General features: G+C 48.6%; 1 protein-coding gene across 1 annotated transcript in view; it reads left to right on the forward strand.

Moving 5' to 3' along the window:
* Positions 1-24680, forward strand: part of LOC149328988 (G1/S-specific cyclin-D2-like) — a 55730-nt gene extending 31050 nt beyond the window's left edge. The window contains exons 4-5 of the mRNA XM_089562030.1: positions 22648-22793; positions 24246-24680. Of these exons, the coding sequence (XP_089418156.1) occupies positions 22648-22793; positions 24246-24458 (359 nt within the window). The 3' untranslated portion in view covers positions 24459-24680. The remainder of the gene's footprint in view (positions 1-22647; positions 22794-24245) is intronic.
* The last annotated feature ends 276 nt before the right edge of the window (positions 24681-24956 follow it).

Genomic DNA, 24956 nt, shown 5'->3' on the forward strand with positions numbered 1-24956 from the left:
GAAATTTCGACCACCTGGGGTTCTTTAACGTGCACTGACATCGCACAGTACGCGGACACCTAGAATTTCGCCTACAAAGGAATTCAACGGCCGGGGTCGAACCCTCGTCTTTCGGGTCAGCAGCCGAGTTCCACGACCACTGATGGCACGTCAAGAGAGCCGTAATGGGGCAGAAATCCCTCATTTGCGCCCCAATCGATACCAGCATTGACTGCTCCTTTAGGAGCATACAGAAGCGGCCGTGTGTGCGTCAGATGTCTATCGCCATTTGGCTGTTGTGATAACGGCTGGCGTTCCTTATCAGCAAAAGCCGTCACTCGAACACCTCTTCCGTCGGCATCCGGGGGCGGCCGCCTGAACACCGGGCAGGAACCGGTGTCCGGACCCGACCCCGAGCGTCGGTAAACAAATGCACCAAGAGGCATGCTGTTAATAGCGGGAGCTAGGGGGTGGGGGGGGGGGGGGGGGGGGGGTTGTATTTCGGTCTGTGGTTGTTCAAGCGACACGGCGGGGAGCACGAAGTGGAGAGATAACGAAGGCTTTGAATCGCCATTCCGCTCCCCCCCCCCCCCTCCTCCCCTTACCCACCTTCCCCCTGTTCGAATCCGCGTGGTAGTCAGCGCCACCTGCGTGCGGCGCCTGCGTTACCCCGGTCCATGCTTCATTGACGGTATTGGGGGGACAGGGCTTCACGGTCTGCTGCGGAAGAAGGGGTTAAAGTGAGGAGCCGGGCAGACGAAGTGGAAACCGAATGTAACTCTTCTACTACTTTGAGGTCATTGGTCGAGGGAAGGAGCTGTTGACAGGTCCGTTTGATCTTTAACCTCGAAGGGGTAGGAAAAAGTCCGGTCGTGGGTTTGTCAGGGCAGGACGGAGATCAGGGAAGCTCGCTGTAGTGAAGGTGAAAGTCTCTGGCGTTCCATTATGACGAGTGTTGCAGAAGTAGCGGATTGTTCCCCGGACAGTCTCAGTAGGAAGTTCCACTCCGAAATGCTTCTCCAAACCAATTAAGTTCATAATAAACAGCGCAGAGGCTCGAGGCCAAAGAAAGAAAGGGAGAAGGACGGGCCTTGTGCCTTTGCGCTGTTTACTACGAACTTAATTCGTGAATACCAACTAGCCCAGCAACTAACTCTACTTCCAATCCAAGTCCCATTTCGTAAAACATGAAGATGTCACTCTCACACGATTTCTAGATGTCTGTCGGCTCACATAAATGAATAGTTTTTTTCTAGTAAACCCAGTAATTGTGCTGTTTAGGCGAGCTGAAGCTAAAAGTTCTGCAGTTGTGGGAACGGCGTAGCGTTTCTATATGTTATCTGCGTTTATCTTCATTCCTATGATTATAGCAAGGCTTCTGTCCAACGGTCTTATAGACGCCGTAAGGAGGTGCAAGTACTAAACACTTCCATGCGTAGTAGCACCAACCTTTTCGTCTGCCTCGCTGGAGTACTCGTTCTGCCACCGAACTCCCAGCGGCGTCCTAGTTAAGTACCGTCGCGAGTGGTCGTCGCCCCGCGTCCGTCTGACCGCATCCCCCGTTGGGTCCGTTCAAACTACCCCACCGCTTTACCAGCGGGCGGTCAGCGCCCCCCTCTGTCAGGGGGCACCTATTCCGCAAAGCTCTTTCCACACACTAGGTCCCGCTGAGTTGGGAACTACGCCGGACATCCGAGCCACCCATTGGTCTTCTTAACGCCCGTACCCCCTCCGCTGTCTATACCTCCGGTCGCCTCTGCACCGTAATCCGCTGTCTAGCAAAAAGAACCCCCGCAGAGCGGCGTTTACGCTCAAGCCTTTATCCAGCTTACCCCTCGCCGATCGCTTCCCACCGCCCCCACTGTCTTGTAACTCTGTGTACTTTCTCGTGCGTCTAGTTTGTCAGCTGGAAGCGCTTGTTAAGAGTTCCCTGTCAAGCTTTCACGCTCGAAATTTGCTTTCGGCTACGCTGACCGCTTATTCTCTTTTTTTGGGGCCAGTTATGTTTATTGTTTCACCTTGCCCGAGCTCCTCTCCTGTGTCGAGCCCCGCTTCGGCCGCGTACTTGGCTAACACACCTGGATCTCCGCTGTGTCGTACTCTCTCTCTCTCTCTCTGTCTCTCCCCCCCCCCCCTTCTCGGCTTATACGTATGCATCCTCCTTTCACCTTCGGTGCGTTTCTCTCCGCGAACTGGAGGCTCTTAATAGCGGGACCGAGCAGATGGTAATCTTACGCCGGACAGATCGCGGGGCCAAGGTGCGAGGCAGGGATATGTGAGGAGGGAGGGGTCGTAAATATAGACAGGAGCGAGCTCGATCGAGCTTGCCAGCGATGGTTTGGAGAGAGGGCGTCGAACTGCACTGGCCCGCGTCCAGCTTGTTCGAGTGAGGAAGTTGGTTGGGTTGTCAGAGGTGATAAGCGGTCACTTGGTTTGTAAACGACCTCTTCTGACACTTCCTTGACGAAGTAATTTCTTCTCGCTTTTAGGTAGTTGACACGTTTCTTCAGTATGCTTGAATGTAACTACGCACTAACGATACCATTCGCGTTTACTGACCCATTTTTTTTTTTTCATTCAGGTGACTCAAGTTTTCCTTCGTTTTAATCAGGCTAGAGTTTATTTGTTTATTGCGTGAATGTAAACTATGCGCTTACGATACCATTTCCATTTACTGAGCAATTTTTTACATTCAGGTGACTCAAGTTTTCCCCCTTTTAACCAGGTTAGAGTTTGGTTGTTTATTGGTTGAATGTAAACTGTGCGCGAACGATGCCATTCGAGTTTACTGAGAATTTTTGTTTTCATTCGCGGTAGTTTCCCTCTTTTTAAACAGGTTAGAGTTTAGCTATTCGGAACAGCTTGGTATGTATCACATCCCGCTGTACACGGTCGATGTGTACGCAGTTTTGTGTATCCGTGGCTTGTGCAAGTTTCGCAGACCAGATGCAAGTATATCATGCAAGATCGAGCTTCGATGCGGCAAATCCTAAAGGGGAAATCGATGTCGCTGACTGCGCATGCGCTCTACGTAAAGACTATTCCTACAAGAAACGGGATTCAGTGGCTATTTGACCAATCATGAGCGAAGCGCTCAGAAAAACAACTAACAGACGACGCAGAACGCTGCGAACGAGACAATGCGGGCCAGTTTGCAGACGAACTTCGCACACCTATGCTGTCGTCTGCCATCGTGCTGGTGCAGACGACGCAGCAAAAACAACAACAAATGCGGGCAGACGACAAAACAAAAAAGTAAAAGAGAGGAAGTGTCTGCGGCCATGACAGCAGCGGCCTGCTGCTATAGCGTGTCGTGACAACAGGCGCGTGTCGCTCGGCACGTGGCGTCACGCATGACGTCATTTAATCCAGCCGGCCGCCTTGTTTAGAACCAGCAGGCACCCCCCGCCGGAGAAGGTCCGTAACACGCACAAACCTTTTCCCCCCTCCGTTCTCCCCTAGTCGTCCACTTTTGGCGGTGAATAACACACCGCTGTCTTTGCTTGGCTTTTTGCGACAACAGCGGCCCGAACTGCGCGCCTGACTGACGGCGGTACGTCTGCTGCTTTTGTCGTCGTCTGCCAGAAGCGAACGGGAGAGGGCGGTGCGAGCGCTGCGTATTGTTGTATAGAGTTATGAGGGAGGTGGTAGAGAGGGGGAGAAAAGAAGGGGCAGAGGTGTCTATATACGCGCGTATGGAGGAATGATGCAAGGAGGGGGAGAGGGCGGCCGTCGCCGCTCGCGTATCGCTCTGACCTCTATCGCGGAGCATGTCGGGAAGGTGGTGGCGGAAATAAAAGGGAGCCTTCTGTTAAGGAAGAAGAAACCTGCGGCAGATGTACCGCAAAAGTGAGCCCCCCCCTCCGGTTTTCCCCTCATCGGGGAGTACGCCTAGGTTGTACGGGAAGTGTAGAGGCACGCTCTAGTGCGCATGCGTGGTTTGCAGGAGGCTCCTTTGTGTCTTTTTTTTTTACGTCACGTGTGTCGCGTACCCCGTTCATTTATCTGTGTATGCCTTTTTTTTTTGCGCGCAGATGCGTTTCTTGAAAAGCAAAGCTGATAGCTTCAAGTGCTGTTAAATTGCTGCCTTGTGCTGCATACGTCCATTGTGGTCTCAGTCACCGTTTTCATCAACAACGCTTTAATGTCTTCTTTCTTTATTCAAAATTTTTTTTTTGTTCGAGGCGTCGGCACTGGGTCATTTAAACGATGGTATATCGTGCTTTGTGCAACGCACTCGAGCACCGTTATTAGTTTTTTTATATATACTATGCTATGGTACACAAACACTGTTGTATTCAATCTGTAATTTTCTAAATACACACCCATCTTTTCTTGACATATCGCAGCAATGTAGAGCATTTAAAAGCTTCAAAAATGCCTTCAGAACGTACATACTGTCCAATAGAAAGCATTAAGCATACATGTTTTGAAAACCAACTAAACCTACTCTTTAATGGATGATTTTTTTTCTTTCTTTTATTATTGCGTTAGCACTTGTATAATGTTGTAATCCTTTGTGCATGTCTGAGCAATGTATGGGTTACAGGGCCCTCGTCAGGCTTTAGACCTGTTATCCTAGACCGTTTGTGTCTGGAAGAATGCTCCAAATAAATAAAAGAAATAAATGTATTCTTTGAGGGTATTTTTCATTCAACTGCTAGCGCAAAGTTAAACCTTACTTGGTTATTTTGCATTCTCTGTGGCCTTCTTTTGTGTTATGATATTGTAGTAAGTTGTATTTCTAAATACACAGCGGTTGATGTTATGCATTGCCGAATGCGAATGAACAGCAGTCTTGTCGGTAAGATTGTGATTTAGTCTTTCTTACTGGAGCGTAACCTCAGAGGATTTGCGAAACTTAGACCTGCCTCTTCTGTTCATAGAGGTCGTGGGTTCGATTCTATACCGTTATCCACGCACCTTAGACAGCACGAAGCTCTGCAGTTCATTATCACTACAGCTGAAAGAGTTTGCGGGTTTGAGCCGGAGCGAAACCCCGTGGTGTTTCAAGACAAATGTAAAATACTTCTGGAACTGCGGCAGGATTATTTCTGGCGTATACATATACAGCTTGGGGGGGCCTTTCGATGCGAACGCTCACAGATTATGGCTGTCATTCGGGTCTTTGTCCTTTCCGCGTTCTTTTCGTCCTCCTCCCCTTCCCCCCTTTTTTTTTAATTCTAGGGATCGAGTTGGGGACCATCCTCTTCATATCTCCCCACCCTTCTGCCCCTTCTACCTGGGCCCTTTCCTCGCGAGCGTCGTATGCAAATTAGGGGACGGCTGCGGGCTCGCTCGCCGCGCTCTCTTTCTAGTAGCAGACGGACAATGCGAGTTCCAGCAGCAGACGAATTCCCAGTGCCTGCTGCTCCTATTTGCGCTTGCGCTGTTAAAAAAAAAAATAGGAAAATGAAAAAGGCGCCTCGGCGCCGCCACACTCTTTGGAGAGACAAACGCTTTAGCGTGGACTATAGCGCAACGCCAGATGGTCTGGCGTCCGCCATGTTTTTTTCTTCTTCTCGTCTTTATGATTCCTTGCGAGAAGATTTTTTCGTCTGCTCGTACTCGCAGCAGACGAAAAGTGCAGTTCGTATATATGTAATAAAGCAGACGAAAGCCCCGCTCCATTGCGAACGCATTTTTCGTCTGCGTCGAAGAGAGGCAGACGATAAGTGGGATTCGTGGATTTATTTACACGCGGCAGGCGATGCCGACCAGACAGTGTTTACTTTTTTGCTTTGTTTTTTCTCGACCGAGATCGTTTGTTCCTCCCTTTGCGCGCGCTTCTTTTCGGCAAATGTGTATATAATAGCGCCCTATGTTTCTTAACGACGCCATTTTGTAGCCGAAACGATTCATTCTGGTCTACATTTGTAGCCGCACCCTGGGGCCACTTGCGTTTCTGCGAAGGAAGTTCGTTTGTTTTTTTTCGCGGTCAACAGCTTCGCACAATTTCGTGTGTAGTATGTACGCACGGATGTGCGGTTTAATTGTACTCTCGTAACTAGCCGGTTTGTTGTTCGCCGTGACCAGGCCGCGTTCTCTGTTTTAACCGCCTCACGGTCACTTTTTTTCTTCTAAAATGTTACCGAAAAGGTCATTATCACTAATGATGCCATCTGGCGGCAAACCAAAAAAGAAATACGTGCTTTGGACGACCCTCACTTGCGCAGAGTGCCAGAAACACGCGACGAGCTGGACTCGTCATGCGCCAGAAATGGCAGTCGGCTTAGACGAGCCTGGTTCGTCTATGACCGTTGGAGGGTTGGTTAAGTTGTGGCGATCGAAAAAGAGAAGTGTATTTGTTGTCGCTGCCTTCGTTTTACCCTGAATCTGGGTGCGTTCGTGCATATGTGTGTTGAACTTTCCTTCCAGTTATGGACACCTGCTAGCATTCAAGAGGGTTTTCATTTCCACGTCCATCTCAAAGTGAATTTTGGTCTTGGGTGCTTATTCGTTTTTTTTTCTTCTCGTCATTCTTGGCCAATTTTACGACGGCGGTTAAGAACCGACAGAGTTCTCAGATTCGTCAGATTTGTATAGAAATGCCTCCTCAAAGTCCATGGACGAATCTCTATGGCGCTTTTACATGGACACGGGTGTAACTGAAGACAAGGATTCGAAGCCGCATCTCACCCATGCCAGCTTCGCGCGCAACAGAGAAAGAACTCCGTGGGTCGGTCGAGCTTAGGTATGAGCTCTGTATAGATATACTATAAAGACAAGAGAGAGGATAATCTGCAGAATACGTTTAGCGTGCTCTGCTTGGTGTTGAGAAGATACTGCGATGTAAGATGTCGTAGACTTGGGCATATTTCATTTCATTTCATTTCATTTATTTTACCCTCAGGGCTTTCGCATTACAGAGGGGGTGGGACAGTGAAGAAAACAATACATAGATCAAAAACAGGGCTATATATACGAACAATATTGAAAGATCCTAGAGACATATCACTCTAAGCAGAAAGGAATCAAAAGGGAATAAGCTGTCCTGTAGCGCGCACTTCCTTTTTACTCTCATATTGGCGTATTCGTGTTTCGCTGATTCTTTCCTGACCCATCGCTGTGGTTTGTCACCAACAACTCATCAGCGAGCGATGATCTCTCCAGAAGATTCTTTCTGGGGTCACTGGGTCATCAGCGCAAAAAGAACCCTACCTTTCGGACATTGTAGGTCCGGAAGCTAACCCACGCAGGAGGCTTCTACTCGAGTCGTGGCACATACAGCAAACACGAGAGAATGTTAATCGTTCCCTGGGGACTCTCCCCTCATCCTACGTCCATGGGATGCGGCCATTGACCCGCAGGTCCTCCACACAGGGGCTTAAAAAGCCAAGCTGCGCTCGCCCGTAGTCACACCGTGAAGAAGGGGCCGAGCCGGTCCCGAAACGTCGTGTTTTTCCTGTATTTTACTTGGTTGGCGTCACTTACCTTCTCCTAACATTAAATTTCCCAACCAGACAGACTTCTGTCGAATGTTTTCTTTTGATTGTAGGTGTAGTACATTTAATGCCATGTGTACATATGCAGGATGTTCGCAATTCAGCGGTGAACCTCTCTGTTCGTTTTTTTTTCTTGTCTGACTTTTGTCGTCTGCAATTGAATCGCCTCAGTGAATCCATCGCTAGGAAGGCGATGGCCGCGCCATCTGGGCTGCTTGCATAGGGGCAGTGCGCTCCGTCTGTATGGCTATACTCCGTGTCAAGGCCAAACCGCGGTCGCAGCAGGTATTCATATGCCTCACGCATGAGCTCTTCAAAACTTTTGCCCCCATCATCGTAATAGAGTGGTCGGTCTCTACGTCGGCGTGGTGGTGAGAGGGCGCTGCGGGAGGCGGTGAGAAATCGTCTGTCTAGCAGTATGTCTCCATTCGTTCCGCGAAGCAGACGACAAGCAGACGACTGGACTGTCGTCTGCGGGCCGTTGCTGATGCGGGCGCGTCCCGCCGTTGACGCAGTATCCTAAACTCGCAGGTGTAATTGGACAGCGCTAGTGGTGCGGGTTGTCGTCGTTTACAGGTTTATTTCGCTGGAGCGACGGACACGTGCGAACTGACGGCAAGGTGCACTTCGCTTTTTCGGCAAACGTTCTCGTTCTTTTCTATAATGGATATAGCATTGCAGTCGGATACAACTCAAGAAGGCAGCGGCTTTTCTCCGTCAGAGGACCCCTCTCCCAGCCAATGGCGTCGGCTGATTCTCATAAGCATTCTGTATAGCGTGACAATACAAGCAGTGGCGTGGCGATGCAGGGAGAAGACTTTCATCTACAACACCATGCATAGTCACACTATATAGCAGGCTTCTGAGAATCAGCCGACGCCATTGGCTGGAAGAGGGGTCCTCTGACGGAGAAAAGCCGCTTAGGTTTTGAGTTGTATCCGATTATAGTAGCATAGAACAATTCCTTTTAAGCATAGCCCGCGTGCTGTGAGCCCAAACGTCATCCTTTTAAGTCACCTGGTAGGCGTCCGCGATTTTTTGAACATGTACCATTCAGCTGTTCAAGATACGATCAAGAAGACTATTTGATGCGATGTTCCTACCTGTCATCAGGAAAGTTATATTCAGGCGCCCTTCAATGATTCATTTGCTGTTACGTTCGACGGAATACCGCTCAGTGTATCGAAGAGCGTCCATTTGTTTGCGGAAGTCTCGAAATCGACATCACTGCATTCGAGGAACTCAGTCCAAGGCTTGCTCCTGACGTTGCGTTAGAAAGAACTCTGTCATTATGTAATACTGATTAGTCGCTGAACAAGTTATCTCTGTATCTGACCCATAGCGGCATTATGGCACGAAACAGCGCTGCGCAACGCAAGAAAACGATGAAATGATATACACAAAACTGTGTCACGAACCCCACTTGTGCACCTGTGGCAGGGTTGCTTCGCAAAGAAAGGATTGTTCCGGTTTCGCTTGCATAGCGTGGCCAGGGAATACCTTCTCCTTGACACAGTCTCGCATAGACTGCACGTACGAACAATGCGCATGATGGAGAGGCGTTTTCCGAGATATGGCTCCACCGCCATTCTTCGGAACGGAAACCTGCAGTGACCTGATATGAAACCCTTGAGGCGCTATATATATATATATATATATATATATATATATATATATATATATATATATATATATATATATATTGAAAGCAGAGCGCACTCTTCGCATCTGGCAGTAGCAGCGCGGGCCAGACAACGGTTGATGACCCCCCCTAGCATGGCGTCGTCACCACTCTGTCCACCTGTAGCCGCCGCCCCCTGTTGTCCTCCCTCCCCAGCTGTCGCGTGAGTGTTCATCATCTCGCCAGCCTGTTTCCGGACGCAGCTGATCGGGGGGACTGTGTCCTGCCTCGCATGCACTACACGTGAAGTAATAAATCGCCTCCTCGTATTAGGCCCCGTTGGCCCTTGAGCCGAGGGGGCGGGGGCAGGTGCCTGTTCATTGGGAACCGTTGTTTTACGACTCGCGACTGCCCGCTAGAGATTTTCGTGTTTCTGCGAGTTGCCACTGGATGCAGACGCAGTCCCGGTATCGTTTTGAATACAGAATTCTCGAAGTTGGGATGCTGTCACAACGAACTCGCCACACGCAACCGACGCCGTTTACAGAACGCTTCTTGGACGATACGCAAATACCCCAAGCAGGACAGGTTATCGGTCCAGAAATTGCGACGACACTTTGGCGAATAAAGTGTTGAGAGGCGAAAGGATGCCGTGACGACTTCCGGTGGATGTGACGTCACACCGTTCCCGTGGATATACCCAAATTATACATCTTTCGGGGATCTTAAGTGGTAATTACGCTTACTTACACATTTCACCATCTAATGGGAAACAAATCCTGCGTTTTTTCGACCACTCTGTGACAATTTTCACTATGCCGTTACGACTTCCGGTGGATGTGACGTCACACCGTTCCCGTGGCTACATCGACGTCTGCTTTATTTCGGCGCAATTTTGACATTATTGACTATAATTAATTTACTAAATACTCTACAGTGGTCAAACGTGCCTTCTGGGTTCATTTTTTCTTCCTATATATGAAGCAACCATTCGTTTTCTCCTATCTTTTTTAGTTCCCGAGTTAACACGCTGCCAAAGGTGTGACACCCTCTGCCAACGGACGACAGTATGAACCATTAAAGGCTTCCGCCTTAATACTGGAAATGTATAGGCAGATGTCGGTCCTAGAAACCATCCATTTCCAATATTGGGCCGATTATCCGGGCTGCTTGCGACATGCGGCTGTCAAAGTTCTGCTGTTAACGTTGGTATATACTCTTGGGGATGTTACGGAGAGGTGGAGTTGGTTTAATTATGTGACCATCCCTTATATAGTGATTATAGTTTCGGTTTATGTGGTTTTTCAATAGTTGCTGATCAAACAATTTCATAGGATACCGAATTAAGTTAAAAGTTTCCTCTTTCCAGCTAGCTTTCAGAGAAGCGCGGTTCTCGTTACGGTATACCTCAATCGTTACGGTTTTCTGCAAGGATTAGTTGGTCGCGGGTTCGATTGGTGGATTCAAAAGCAGGCTAAGGAAGTCCACGTTATCTTATTTCATGCACAGAGCTCGCCAATGCGGCATACACTTTGTCGGCGATTTGATACACAGAGCTCGCCAATTCGGCATATACTTTGTCGGCTTGGGTAGTGAAAAATCTATTAATTAGAGGTTATTCCGCCATGACGTCGCTTAGCAGCGGTTGCTAGGCAACGGGCCGTACTCGGCGCTTATCTCTGGGCGCTTCGCCGGTGGTACAACGAAGGCTAAGCCGCTCTCAGCTGTTGCGTCAATTAAGTCGCGCAAGCGGAAAGTCACGGTGCGTTGTCCGGGTGGCTTTCAATAAAGTAAAAAAAGAGAAAAGTTGTCCGTATGGCTTTCCGCTGCGGATTCGCATGGCTTGCTGCGCCCAATCCAGACACGGCTGCGGCGCTTTCGCCAATGATTAAAAGAAAATAACGAAATAAAAAAAGCATATTTTCATTTTGTTTGCTTTTGGCTCACAGCATATCGTTCCCAGTGGGGTCCCGCCGCTCCATCTTCGTCAGGCGAAATTCGCCACTAACCGTGCTGCCCGGCTGCTGCTTGAATTGTCCCGAACAGCACAGGCTGTAAATGCACACCTATACCTGCGGTGTTTATAATGCAGTCTCGAGCCTCACTGCAACCACTGTTCCGCCCACTTGCGTTCCTACTACACACCAGAAAGAAAATCTGGTTCGAAATCAACTAAATGAACTTATAACAGGAAAGAAACCGAGTTAAGGCCAATTTGCGTAACTCTATGGCCGAAATCATTAATTCTGGTTTTTTAATACAAGGCGTGTATAGAATCGTCATACTTACTTGCAGGCCTTGTCCGCATGCGTCTCCCGTTTACTAAAAGGGTTCTGCGCAGGTTGTTCTCGATACGCTTCAGTTGAGGCGAGTGCCGATTTCTGCTTTTTTTTTTGTAATTATTAGAACCGTCATATAGCGGTTCTGCCAGTATTGGGAACACATAGGAAATGTTGGGCCATCATTGGAACTTTCAGAGAGTGGCGTTGCCTATATTGGGAACACAGTGGGGAGGCTGGTTAGCCTTTGCCAACACATTTTCAATATTGGACCGATGCCCTGTGTTGCGTGGGTACTTGAATGGTGTATGCGAGTATGGCGTGTGTGTTATGAACCGTTCGCAATTGTGTGAGTGTTATCCATGGTTACGAAAGTGGTTTTTGCTGACTGTGGGATTAGGTTCCACGAATACAGCCGCGCAGAATTTCTAAACGATAACCCTTGGCTGAGGCCGGGACGTTCTCGAGTGCTGCTGTTTGCGCTTGCATCCAGTTCGCGAATCGCATAACTTGTTCGTAGCTTTTCTGTGCTGTTTCTTAACGTAGGCTTACTTATGCTTGTGCGATGATCTTTCCAACGTTCTTCTTCAGTGAAGCAATGCGTTAGTTGCATGCAGTGCTCGTACGCCTTTGCTTGCACGTGTGATAATCGCCTCGCTTTGAACCAGTTCGGTGAGCCCAGATGAAAGTAAATTGAGTTCGGTTAGCGTACACACCGGCGCAAGCTACACTTTCGTATTATGGCGTCGCTTACTGTGGCTTCCTGTGCGCTTAATCTCAAACTGCTCGCCGGTTCCATGATTGCACGTTGCTGTTGCAGCCTTAGTGGCATGGCACATACCCAAGACGGGGGATTGGCCTGGGTTCAGAGAGGGGAGCCAGAAGAAGGTAAATCGGTGCAAGCTAATGGTTTATCTTTGTTTGCCAAGCTAATGATTTAACTTAGGTTAAAAATTCAGAGGAATTCAAGTTGAAATTATCAATTAAAGGAAAAAAAATGTTTCTCCGTTTCATCCTTCTTCACTTTTGTTTCCGTGGACACACTTTTCGTTGCATGGTAGAGACAAAGCTGAAATTGAAAGATGCCAAAACTGCCGCAGAAATCAACGTTCTATGAAGAACGGTTTCTAGCAGACTCACTTCAGCGTAGAATCGCAGATCCTTTGTGGTAGGAACAAGTGGAGAACGGGCGTGAACTTCGTCGTACCTAAAGTGATATACTACGTTCGATATCAGCACTGTAGGTGAGGACAAAAAAAAAAATCCCTCTCGAATCCTTTTTCGTAGCGTGATATCCCTGTACAAACCAACCAGCCTACCTCTTCGGTGAGAGCGTATCGAGAGAGCAATCATGTTTTCACACGGCTGCACGCGATAACAGCGCAATAACCGAGAGAGCACGACACTGCTCGAATCCTTGCCATCTTTTCGTCAGCATTGTGTTACCACAGCGCGCCGAGCTTGCAATGTTTACTAGCGCACGATACTACATAAATCATGTCCGCCGAATGATGTTGCGTTTTTATTTTATCTGGTGTAGCCGATATTCATATCTTTTTTTGTACCACCAATGCCTTCCTTCTCATTGTAATTTTTTTAACTCTTCTACGGATAGATGAGGTATGGAAAAAAAAAGTGGCACGTTAAAACAAGCAATAAAAAGTCCCGATGCGATTAATGGCCTTTTGCGACTGTGGGGTCAAAAGGCATTTATACTCCGGGGATGAGTTTTTGTGGCTAAAGGATGGACCTCCATATGGCGCCCACTTATAGCTGCATAGAAGGGTTTCACGGGGCTTGGCTCGGCTTTTGTTGATGATGCAGCGTTAACCTTACGGCGACACGCCTTTATGCGTCGCCCCATTTTTTTTCTTATACCTTTATTTTTTTTTTCACTACACCGATGGAGCCGCGCGATGGGATGAAGAAAAAAAGAGAACCTTTGTAGAGAAAAAAAATAGAGACCAGGAGCTTCCTGAAGAAACAATGTGTCTTTGTTGCTATTGCCGTTCTGTCGCTTTCTTCCGCCTTGGGTATCGGGCAACAATTTATGAGGGCTTTCTCACAACCATCCCTTCGTTGTGAACGCGAGAATAAGAGCGACAAAAAGAAAGGGTATTTGTGCTCTCAACTTGAGTTCGTGATGCGTTTTTGCGATGCTGAAGACGCTGCTTAAAAAAAATAAGGAAAGAAAAAGGTACAGAAACCAGACAATGATGCAGAGTGGGAAGGTTTAGAAGTCGATCTGAATAATCTCCGTTGAATGGATGTGTTTGTTACGGGGTCACATCGTCGGGGCATAGAGTGTGTCTTCTTATTGTTGTGAGAAATAATATAAAAGATACCAAACCTGATACATTTTGTATGCAAATATTGCTTTCTAAGGCGTCGTTACGATTTTGTCACTTTTGTTTATTGTTGTACAACCTTGTGTGTAAACGTGACCTGTGGTAAACCTGTATCATCGTGGAAGTAGTTGAAAAGAGGCGATTGCCTACCTTGGTTAATCATTGTGTCTCACGTAATCATGTTTCTTTTACGTGAGAAACGCATCTGCACCCCTCAGCGCCCAAAACAAGATGTCTAACGCAATCAAAATTGATTGGTAAACTATTATATATATATATATATATATATATATATATATATATATATATATATATATATATGCTAGAAATAGCTTCATACCTCAAGCAACCACCGCTAACAATATGCAACAGGGCCACTGGGGAAGCCGGATGTTCGACTCGGGGAATTCTTCCAAGATGGCGTGTACCGGTTCTTCCTTGCCTGACTTTTTCCGAAGTCAACGATCTTACCACTCGACACACTCAAAGCACGTTTCGGTCGGAATCCGCTCCAAGGCTTACCACATACCACTCGTACCTAAGCCTCAAACAATGCTTCAGTTGTCTCTATTCGGTCTGTGGGTTCCACACCTTGAACTCGCATTGCATCGAGGCGCCAAGGGGACGAAAAATAGAAAGATTGAAAAAAAAAAAAAAAACTTTGTTTCTCGAATTGGCGGACGTGGATTCGGGCCTTGTTCTCCTAAGCACGTCCCACCTTCGAGGGGTTTGCAAACCGGAAAGACAAACGCACTCGACTCGAAGTCCACACGCTCCAGATCTAAACTAAGGGTGGGGGGGGGGGGGGGGGGGGGGAAGTACCGGTTGTCGATTGCTCCCCGCTCACGTCCGTTGTGCTTTTCCTTTTGTCTCGGCAGGTTTGGTCGACAAATGCGCGATTTCGACAATTCCCATTGGAATACATAGCTGCGGCTTATTGTGCAACCGGCGACTCTGCTGGAACGTGCGACATCCGATTCATCGCATTCCCAAAGTCGCTTTTGTCTACGAAAAAAGTGGCCGTGTTTCTATCCCTCAACCAGTTCCGAATGTGCGAAGGGACGGTGGAGAAACGAACGTGAAGTGCTCAGGCGCGCCTGTTCTCCTTTCCTGCATGCATAGCTCCAGTGTTTCCCTCCAACTCGTGGTTCTTTGAACGAGTATGGGCTCGGGCGTCAACTTGTTCGCACCCATCTTCAATTCATAGCGTCGTGAGGAAGCCGTACGATTAGTCTTCTACACAATAGGGTGTAGAACATGAGAAATCTCAGGCCTGAAACCGCGTCATCGACTTCGTTTCCACTGCTTGGCGTTCGCCGGCTCCGTTCTGTTCTGTCACTGTATGTCCCCCCCCCCCCCCCCCCCCCCCCCCGTACTACTACAATGGTTCGACGAGGAGTGTTCTTGAAGACTTTGCACCGACCAACGCCTATGAGCGAAGCCCCGAAAATTGGCGCGCCTGGAATCCGACTGAAGGAAAGGCTCGCTTACCAGGAGTTTCCAGAAGGGGGGACTAGTGGTCCAGGACTGGGAAGACATCGCGTGAATGGTTGAAAAATTAGCCTGCACTCACATTTGAATGTCCGTCCGTTCATTCAGCCCCTTCCCAGCGCCTGCCTTTCATTAGTGAACGTAAAAAAAAAAGAAAACAGCTTGAAAGTGAAAGAAGGGGAAAGCCAGGGGGCCTCATATAAATGTGGCATTTGGAATGCGTAGTGGTGCGCCTCGACGCTCGCGAACGGTGTCGACGAACCCCAAAACGGTCTGCGACCGACACCTAAGCCACGTACTCATGCAATACGGTGCCGAAAAGAAAGCAGGACGCGGCGCGCGACAACGTAGAATGAAACGAAGGCTTGAGGAAGAGGTGGGAGGGAGAAAGAGCGCAGCTTACAAATGGAGAATGCCGAGCTACGTCGGAAAAAAGAACTCCGGGAACATACCGGCCATAGTTTCCCATGAACTGACCCTTCCTTTGGCGTCGACGCCTGGCTTCTTGGACCGCGCGTCCTCTGAATCGCACCCAGCCGGCAGGCAGTAGCAACGATCGGAGGGCCGAATTCAATGGTGAAAGGAACAGACCGACCCGGCCGGTGGAATGCCAGAGCGCGAGAGAGGGATTTGCGAGATATCCCCATTGTGGCTCGCTTTGTTATTGTTAAAAGAGCGACCGAGAGAAGGGCTCCGTACACCCGCGTCGTACTCGCGGATTCGGCCTGACTCGGCCCCGGCTCGGCTCGGGTCTCGCACCTTGCGCACGCATCGCCGGCTTGGAGGCGCGAACAATAGCTACGTTTCGAGCCGGGGCTCGCGCTTTCGTTTGTTCCTGGACATCCCGTTTGGGTTTTTATTTGCCCGTTTGGCGAAGGCGAACGCCCGACGCGTATGGTTTCTTCAACTGCGCCTCCCAGGCCGCATTGAGCAAAACGATATGTCAGGCTTAGCCGAGCGCGCGAAACACTTGCATTGGTACGAGCCGCTTCTTCTCTTTCTTGCCTCTTCGTTCGTTCTTCTTCTTTCTTTCTTTTTTTCGTTTCTGCCTTCTTTGGAGGCTTGCGAGGCGCGTGGAAATCAAAAGGCCCGCGCCTCTTTGAAACACAGAGCCTTCTTTTTTGCGGAGTGCACGCTGGGTTCGCGTTGTTGGGAAGCGCAAAGGGACTCCGTTCGGTTCGCTCTAAGGCCGGCTGGCATCTTGAGTTTCGTATCGGCCGTTGGTTGTTACTTATGCAGTTGTTCCTCGGCTGCGTCTCGAGGTAGTAGGGATCCCTGCGAAGGAACGGGTGAGATGGACAGGCGGATTTGAAAGAAGCGGTGGAATTGTTTAGCGGAGACAGATGCGGCATTCGGAAGAGAAGACGCCGCCTGTGCGACCTTTTTTTTTTTTTTTTTTTTCTGGTCTGCGGTATCAGTTGTTGGGTGCGCTAGAGAAAGGAAAAGGTGCGGATGCTATGGAGTCCGGTGTGGTGGCATATGGGCATGGGGAACGTTGCGCCCGAAAATTACGCGCGTCTTGTTGTTTCTCTTTTTTGTTTGCTTTTGTGCGCAAAAACTAGGCAGTGCTTACATAGTGAAGAACGTGTGCAAGAATTCCGGTTGTGGCGGGGACAAGACGGCTAAAGCACGAGCTGGACTTGTGAACAGCATTCTTATTGTCGACGAAAACGGTTCGGTGGAGAATTAATGTCCAACATTCTTGCACAAAAATTTTAAATATTACAAAACTGTAAGATGCTGTTTGGAAATATTGAATGTAATGGTCCATTCTTCTGATATGTAGCAAAGTATTTCTTTTAAAGTGTTTCCATCGATTTCATCAACAGTTCAGACTCCCATACAAAATCAATGGGGAATGCTTTTGATGATAGCAAAAACGTTAATGGAAAGCAAAATGCTAGGCTGCCTTAGGGGGATCTGTGGATATATTGACTGTTATAGTGAAATGTTGGATTATACGAAATTTTCTTAAATGGTTTCCCGCTCAAAAACGTTTTTGTACAGAATTGTTTGGTATGATTTCCTTTCGCTGCGAGTTGCGTAATGCGTCAACTGTTTGCCCGCTTTGGCTAACCGGGTGAGTTCGTTCCGGTGGGGAACGTGGCGAGCGGATGTCCCCAATGCGTACTTGACAAATTGTCAGGACAGTGGATAACGGGCGCTCAGTAGGGGTTCGTCTCGCGGTTAGTAGCTATATAATCTATTTGCGTTCGCAGTATGCATTGTATAGCACCTGAAAAAAAACTCAACGAACGGATCGTGAGAAGTCTACCCTCAGTGAAGACTAAGCATGGAGCGGCTTGGATAACAACTACAGCTTGTTCGCCGCGATGGCTCAGTGGATGAGCAGATGGGATTATACGGCTGCTGAACCGGAAGGTCGCGGGCTCGGATACCGGTCGCGGCGGCCGCATTACGATGGAGGCGAAATTCATGCGCGCTTATGTGCTGTGCGACACCAGTTAACATTTAAGGAAGGACCCCATGTAGTCTAAATTAATCCAGAGACCCCCCCTCACCACCACGACGTCGCTCGTATCTCGCGTACAGCTTTGCAACTTTAAACGCCCCGCACATTCTGTAAATAAACCTGTCATTTTGTCTTCCGTTTCATCATGACCCATTATTATTATCGTTTATCGCTAATTTCTGCCTTAATCAATAAACAAGCATTAAATCCTGGAACGCGTCTCAGAGGTGATTATCGGCCTTTCCCTGCAGCGTTTCACGCATGTAGGTTGCGCCGCTCTAGCAACAGTTATCGCCCTAAATGGTGCGGGGTGGTCGCCTTTGGGGCTGAAACAGTTATTATTCACTTAAACACTGCGCCGTACATCATCCCTCCGTGGTCATTACGAATCGACAACCTCAGTAACACGCAAGTAAAAAAAGAAACTAACGGTAAAGAAGGGACCGTATAATGGACGTCCCTCCCAGCTCGGCCCGTGGCCGGCGTAGAGTTAACGAGAACCCCTGCATTAGTGCGGACGGAGCATGGGGTACGGGTGGGGTATATAGCATGGCAGAGGGGAAAAAACACAGATGCGAGTCGGATACACGTTTACGATTGCCATGGTTGCGTGATTGCTGCTGCTGCCGCGGAGCCTTCGCGACAGATGGCGCGCTCTTTTGTGGAACCCGCTTTCCCCTCTCCCACCCTGTTTTTTTTCTTTATCTCTTCTTTCTACGGTATTCCGTCTTTCACTGGAGCGGCCAGCGTCCGGCCAGCAGTAGTACCCTTCGGGATGGAGGGTGTCCAGCCCTTACGGAGCCGCGCAGGATAGGTGAAGACAAAAGAAAGAGAAAGGAACAGCTAAATCAGTGGCTACGCCCGGCAATTCGCTGCTGGCGTGGCGGCATCCATTGGAAGGGGCCGTTCTTGAGCTCCGCGGAAGTTCCGCTGACTCATTTTTTTTCGCGTTTCATCGGCGATGGTCATTAGCCGACACGGTTATGGTATAAGCCCTGTGGAGTAGCTAGTATGGGGTGGGAGCATTGAGTGGAGGTGGGGCGTAATCCTGTGCTAACGGGAGGAAGGTTATAGGGTAATGCGTTTTCGAGCTGGACAGAGCACGGATTGCGGCTCGCGGGCAGCTTCGTACGTTTTCTGGCTGTTTTGCTCGCTCTTGCGCAATATCCGTGTTTTTTTTTCGTGTTGTTCACCCCGGCATTCGGTGGTTTTTGTCGAGCTGAGTCTAGTGCATATTCCGGATACAAGGTAGCGTTGCAGGAAGTACATCATATCGGCGATGAATTTGGGCTTTCTGGAAAACGTGAGAGAGATTGACTGATTGATTATTTGATTGATTGCAGCGATGCCAGTCAATCAAGCTGGCAGTCGTGAGCAATTCGACAAAGGCGACTAGTTCCAGCGCCGTTTACCTTGAATCGTTTGTTATCCACGTAATATCAGATGTCCCGTGAAACACGAACGGGGATATTCTGAGTAGCTTTGGGACGTTAAACTGCGATAATCCATAAACCATCATGTGCGAAGAGCAAAATATGAAGTTTTTTTTTTTTTTTCGAAGACTGAAAGGCTCCTTTGTTAAGTGTGACTTCATAATTAATCGTATCTTCTAAAGTGGCCAGTCAAAATTAGCCCGGGTCGTTTCCCTGTGACCTCTCTCATATTTCATTCCCAGTTCTAGCACCCCAACCATGCCATACCATACCATACTATATCACACCGTACCATTTATCGTCCTTTACCTGCCTTTAAAATTTATGTTTAGGGTTTGAATTTACCCGTTCGCATTTCAGTTGATGCATATAGTACTGATAATCCTTGACTGTACTAGAGATCTGAATTCGGGCCTCAACTCGAAAGGACGAGTCAAATGGGGGTCGCTGGTCGGTCCAACTAGGCGGCTGTAATTAAGCCGACAACCGGACGTGACGTCAAAACGTGCGCACTCTACACGTGTCCGAACCTCGCGGCGTCGTCGTTCGCCGGAGGCATTCAGCGTGCAATCCAGCTGCCCCACATCAGCGCGTGTATACGCAGCGACGGCGTCCCTACAGCGACGCTAAACGCACGGTGACGCTCCGCGCGGACCGGCGGAGGAGGAGGGGATATCCAGCGCTTCCGGAACATACGGCCGGAAACTTTAAAAATGGCGCCGGCTTGCTTTCAGCTGCTCTCCCTCGAGGCGAAACCAGGACAGGTGGTCGCGGCGGGGACCTTTAAATGGGTGGGGCCGACGCCGTTCTTTCTTCTTCCTCTTTCTTTCTCTCTCGCTTCGCCTGTTGTTCTGTGTCTCTTCGTTTTCTTCTTCTTTCTATCTTTCGCTGGAGAGGCGCTCCTTTCAAGGAGAAGGTTAGTCGGGGAGAAGAAAAAGGTCGGGACCCCCTGCCTCGCTTTCGCGGCCGCGCGTCGTAGAACTGGTTGCTCGGTCGCCGCTTCTTGGCGGCGGTTAGAGGGGAAGGACGAGCGAAGGTGTGTTTTGGTTTTATTTTTTGTTTTGTTTGTTTTTTACCTCGGTGCTACCGTTTAAAGGGCGGCTGCGGGCAGGTATGCAGAGACGTCGGTTGCAGTCTCGGAGGCGAAAAAAAGATGGTGGTAGGAGGAGGAGGGGGGGGGGGGGGGGGGGCGCAGGAGATACCGGCCTCCTTCTGCTCGTGTGCTCTGGCGGGATTAGTCCGCGCACGTGTACTAAGTCCGAGATTGCAGCGTTTAGCTGGGTGAAATGCGTTGCGCGTTATTTTTATTTCTCAAGCGGTGCAAACGAGCTACGTTTTGTACTGACTGCCGCTACGGAGAGGAAGTCGACGGATTGCTTCTACGAAAGATGTGTTTCGCTTTGTGTCTTCCACGCAGAAACCGCGAATATTGGTCTGGGTTCGGCATGACAGGACATGCTCTCATTGCTGTTTACACTAATCTAGAGTGGAGATGGACTCCCTTTCTCAATAACGCGTATTTCAGCGGTGATTTGCGAAGTTTCGTTATCCTTATCAAGGTCAGCTAATGCGATTATGTTCCACAAGTGGCCATTTACTTCACTCCTCTGATTTATTAGCAAAGCATTCCGCACTGCTGGACCAAAAGCTACAGCGCTGTACGTGTCACAACCGAGGAATTCGGGTGTGGAGGGTCACATGACTTCTCGTAAGCGCCGGCTTTTCCATCCCCCTCCGGGCTTCGTCTGTCTGCTTCGGCCCGCTCTCAAAGAGTCCTTCCTCCCCGCGCCCCAAGGCAGGCACACACGACCAAGAAAAGGTTGCGTTCGCGGAAAACCTTTTCTCAAAGAACAGGCGCTCCCCTGACCCAACCCATCTTAAGGAGGGCGAGGCGTTGCATACAAGCGAGAAAAAAAAAAAACGGGACTTCGCAAATAAATTTGGTCGAAAGGTTTTTTTTTTTTTTTCTGACGTCCGCGAGCTTTCCGTAATCTTGTTTCTATCTCTGTATTTTGTTGTTCACGCCACAGTTTGTTTCTAAAAACGACGACACATACTTCAGTTAAAGACAATTCGGTTAATGTAAACTTCTGGCCACTTTATGCCTGTTACTGTTCGCTGTTAGCCGCATGAAACGAAAGAGGTCCGTCGCTTTCCGCGGCAGTTCAGGACGCGTGACAGTGCCCGTAAACCACCTTTCAGAATGAATCGCCTTGTGTGTGCCGTATTTGATTCGTATTGATAGCTACAGTGTCCGGACCGTTGTTGCCGGCCATTACTCGACACACCGCCTTCCCTTTCACGTAACGCCGCATTGCGGCGCTGTTTTTTATTACACGCGGTTATCCGGTTAATGAGTGTATACCCTCCTTTTCCTCTTCCTTTTTTGTACTGCGAGCTGCCTGCCTGAACTCTTTGTTGTTATTCCATCGGCGTCTCCTGTGTGCTTGGCTGTCTGGATGCCACGGCATACTGTTCCGTCTGAGTGGCAACGAAAAAAAAAAGAAATGGCCAGAGCCCCCGGGGGGGGGGGGGGGGGGGGGGGTGGGGGGGCATAGGAAGGGAAAAAACGACAGGAAAGAAACAGAAAGTATAAGCAAACGGGTCTGTAGATGCTTTTCTCATCGATATTTACTGTTGGTCTGCCCGACGGCGGCTTGGGCGGACGACCGGAAGTACACTTCCTTCCTCTTCTCAGTCGCTCTCTGCGCTTCCTCTTTTTGCTCCCTGGTGTCCCTGCTCCTCGTTGGCGGTGTCGCCCTCCTTCGACTTCCTTGCGACTAACTTCATTCAAACGAAAGGCCGGGATGCGTTTTCTTCAAGGGCTCCCCCTAACGGAAGACCTTTAAACCGCTCAGGAATGTCGAAACGCAATCCCCCCCGCTTCCTTCCCTGGGGCTGATGTCCTGTTTCGCACGTTGACCGCTGGCGTCTTTCCCAGGAAGGTCATTGACGACTTGTGAGTCGCTGCCGTGTGTGTAGTGGAACTGCGAAGAAACTTCTATTATTTAGAGAAGAGATTCGAGTCCTGCTTATCTGCATGAGTGGCATGTGTTTGAATGCAGTGAAAAATTAACGATGCATAATTAAAATATACCGCGGCGCAAACGATGTTGCCGCTGGCGCTTGGGGTGTTACCAGCCTCTTAGTCGTAGGTCGGAAATCGGTGCGCTACGCATCAGCATCTCAATTTTCGGGTGGCATTTGTGAAGGATGTTGTGTTTTGTATCGTATGCCGATGGTCGGGTAGCAGAGTGATTACAAAGAAAGGGAGAATTCATTAAGGGACTGCAGAGTGTCAGGGGCAGGGGGTCGAGAGATGAGATTAGGGGATTTTGCTTGGACATGTTGCTCCTGGGATGGCTCAGACAACGCTAATTAGACATCTCTGCTAAGGCCGTCATCCAGTACAAGACGTAGCCGGGCCAGTGACAATGCTGGCGGTGATGTGTGTGGATGAACATCTAAAATCGGTCTTGCTTTGTGGGGATGCATGCCTGACAACTGTGTTACTGCAGATTCTTCTCAAAGTGCGATTTAACCTGAATTTTGGTCATATTTTCCTGTCTTTTTCGCAGAATACAACTTCGTCAGCTATAGCCCCGCCCTCCTGGCCACTTCCAGCGTTGCCGCCGCCGTCCACGGACTCAGCGGACCGTTGCACACAACGAGTGCGCAGGATCAGCTGCTCTCCTCGCTCGAGAGGATCACCAACGTCAGGACGGTGAGTGAGCCGCGTATGGCACTGTCAGTCTGACTTATGGGACACTGCATATCCAGGTGGTCTGTGTCGAGTGTATTGGCACAAATACTGCATGGTTGATTGAATTAAAGAACACTTGCAAAATATAATGTCGTTTCACTGAAAGAGTAAAGGACTTGAGGCGAAAAAACTGCAAGCAAGTAGCTTGAAAGCAAGCTGTGTTGTCAACTTGGCAGACAGAGTTCGGTTATTTACGGCATAGTTATGGGGAATGGCGCAATGTGCACAGCCCTACTTGCAATCCTCAGTCATTTATATCGAGGCATACTGTAAGTGCTAACCATCTTTTGTGACTATCTCAGGGAAATGAAAAAAAAAAGAGGCTGAGCACGCTCCACTTGAGAATTCCTCTTCTATAGTGGAGTGTCTATATCATAGATTGAGAAAGAGAAGAGGAAAAAACTGTAGTGCATAGAATACGGCATAATGTGGTCATTTGTAGAGGTCCAGAATATTTTCCATATTGTGCAAAAGAAAAATCACCGTTGCCGTATAGGCCTGGTCATGTCGAAAGCGCTAGGCACATTGAAGTTCTTCAAGATTTTCGCCCCCTGAGCAGATCAGGCATCAGGATCATGCAGGATCATCAGGATCATCAGGATCATGCAGATCAGGCATTCTTGTGAGGCACTCAATGTCTTTCTCACGTTAAGCAGACAAGGAAAGGGGAATGAGGGGCTCGTTATAAATATGAGAGAAGCCAACAGCCACTTAAGAACGTGGATGGCACTGGTGAACACTCCCAAGGTTAGGTTATTTGTAAACATAAATACCCCCGAAAGCAGAAGGTTTGACAGCCGTCGCCGTAGCTCAGCGGTAGAGCACCGGACGCGTAATTCGGAGGTCGTGGGTTCGGATCCCACTGGTGGCATGTGGTTGTTTTTCTTCTGCTTTTCTAATCAATTAGCTTTAAGCGATAACATATTCAGTAATATAAATTGATCAACACCACAAAATAAAAAAATTAATTAAAAATCCCCTGTGCCCCTTGGTTTCTGTGGCTGTTGGCTTCTCTCATATTTCTCACGTTAGGTCTTACATGGGTCATTGTTAGACGTGTTTCAGAATTCAAACCCTGATCACGTAATGCTCGTTCGATTGAGATTGTGATAAAGTCGTGCATAAGCAACAAAAAGTGTTCGAGCCTTGACGAACTCTACATCTTTAGCATATCTGTTTGTATAGCTGATTCTTGGTTTTCTTTTGCAAACATAAAAAGGACTCATAAAAGTTCCTGATTTATACCGGCAAAATTGTCCCAGCTAGCCATGCATCCTTTAGTAAATGTTCTTCACTTCGTTGAGACCTGAATTTGCAACATTGTACTGAGGAGGAAACTCTATATCTTTCTAGTGCGATTGTTTTGCAGCCTAATTGACATTTTTGTGCCCGTTTTCTCGATATACCCAACAGACTGATATCCGGCGCTGCGTCCTGGAAATCGAAACCCTGATGGCGTCCAGCGTGGCCGCCTTTCAGCAGCAAGCCCTCTGTAAGAGTGTCGCCTCAGTGACATCGTACATGACCAGCAAAAGCAACTCCCTGATGGCATCCCCCATTGTCGAGCCCTCCTCACCCTCCAGTCAACCAAACACGCCGACAGACGTTCAAGACATCAACTTCTAGAAGATAGTCTCTCTGCCCTGTTAGTCTGTTGTGCACACACTGTCTGTTTGTCCATGTTTTCTTTGTTCTCTGTGTTGCGTCCTCTGTGACAACTATGTTCTTGACATGGTGCAGTTTTGCACCGCACTCTACAGTGTCTTTCCAAGTGCTTTGTCGTACAAGTACTTTGTGTACAATGTGGTTTGTCAGCTCCCCTACGGGAAACTTTGTTCTGAAACAAAAAAGAAAACGTTATGTGACGCAGTTTGTTTCTCAACTGGAAGTACTATATTTTCTGGCTAACAAACATACGTTCTTTGTAAATGCAAAGGAATTTTGGAAAATTTCTTTATTACATTGTTAATTTTCTTACCGCTTTATGTGCCCTGGATATTAGCGACATTTCTCTGTGGGAAAAATATGGGTATTAATTATATGAGTAAATATGGTAACCTGCTCGAAAGACAAAATTCCCTAATGTCTTGTTTTACATCCGGTTATTGAAACTTTAAGCATGAT

The sequence above is a fragment of the Amblyomma mixtum genome, chromosome 9 (genome assembly GCF_055824585.1).
Source record: "Amblyomma mixtum isolate Tamu chromosome 9, ASM5582458v1, whole genome shotgun sequence".
Taxonomy (NCBI): Eukaryota; Metazoa; Arthropoda; class Arachnida; order Ixodida; family Ixodidae; genus Amblyomma; species Amblyomma mixtum.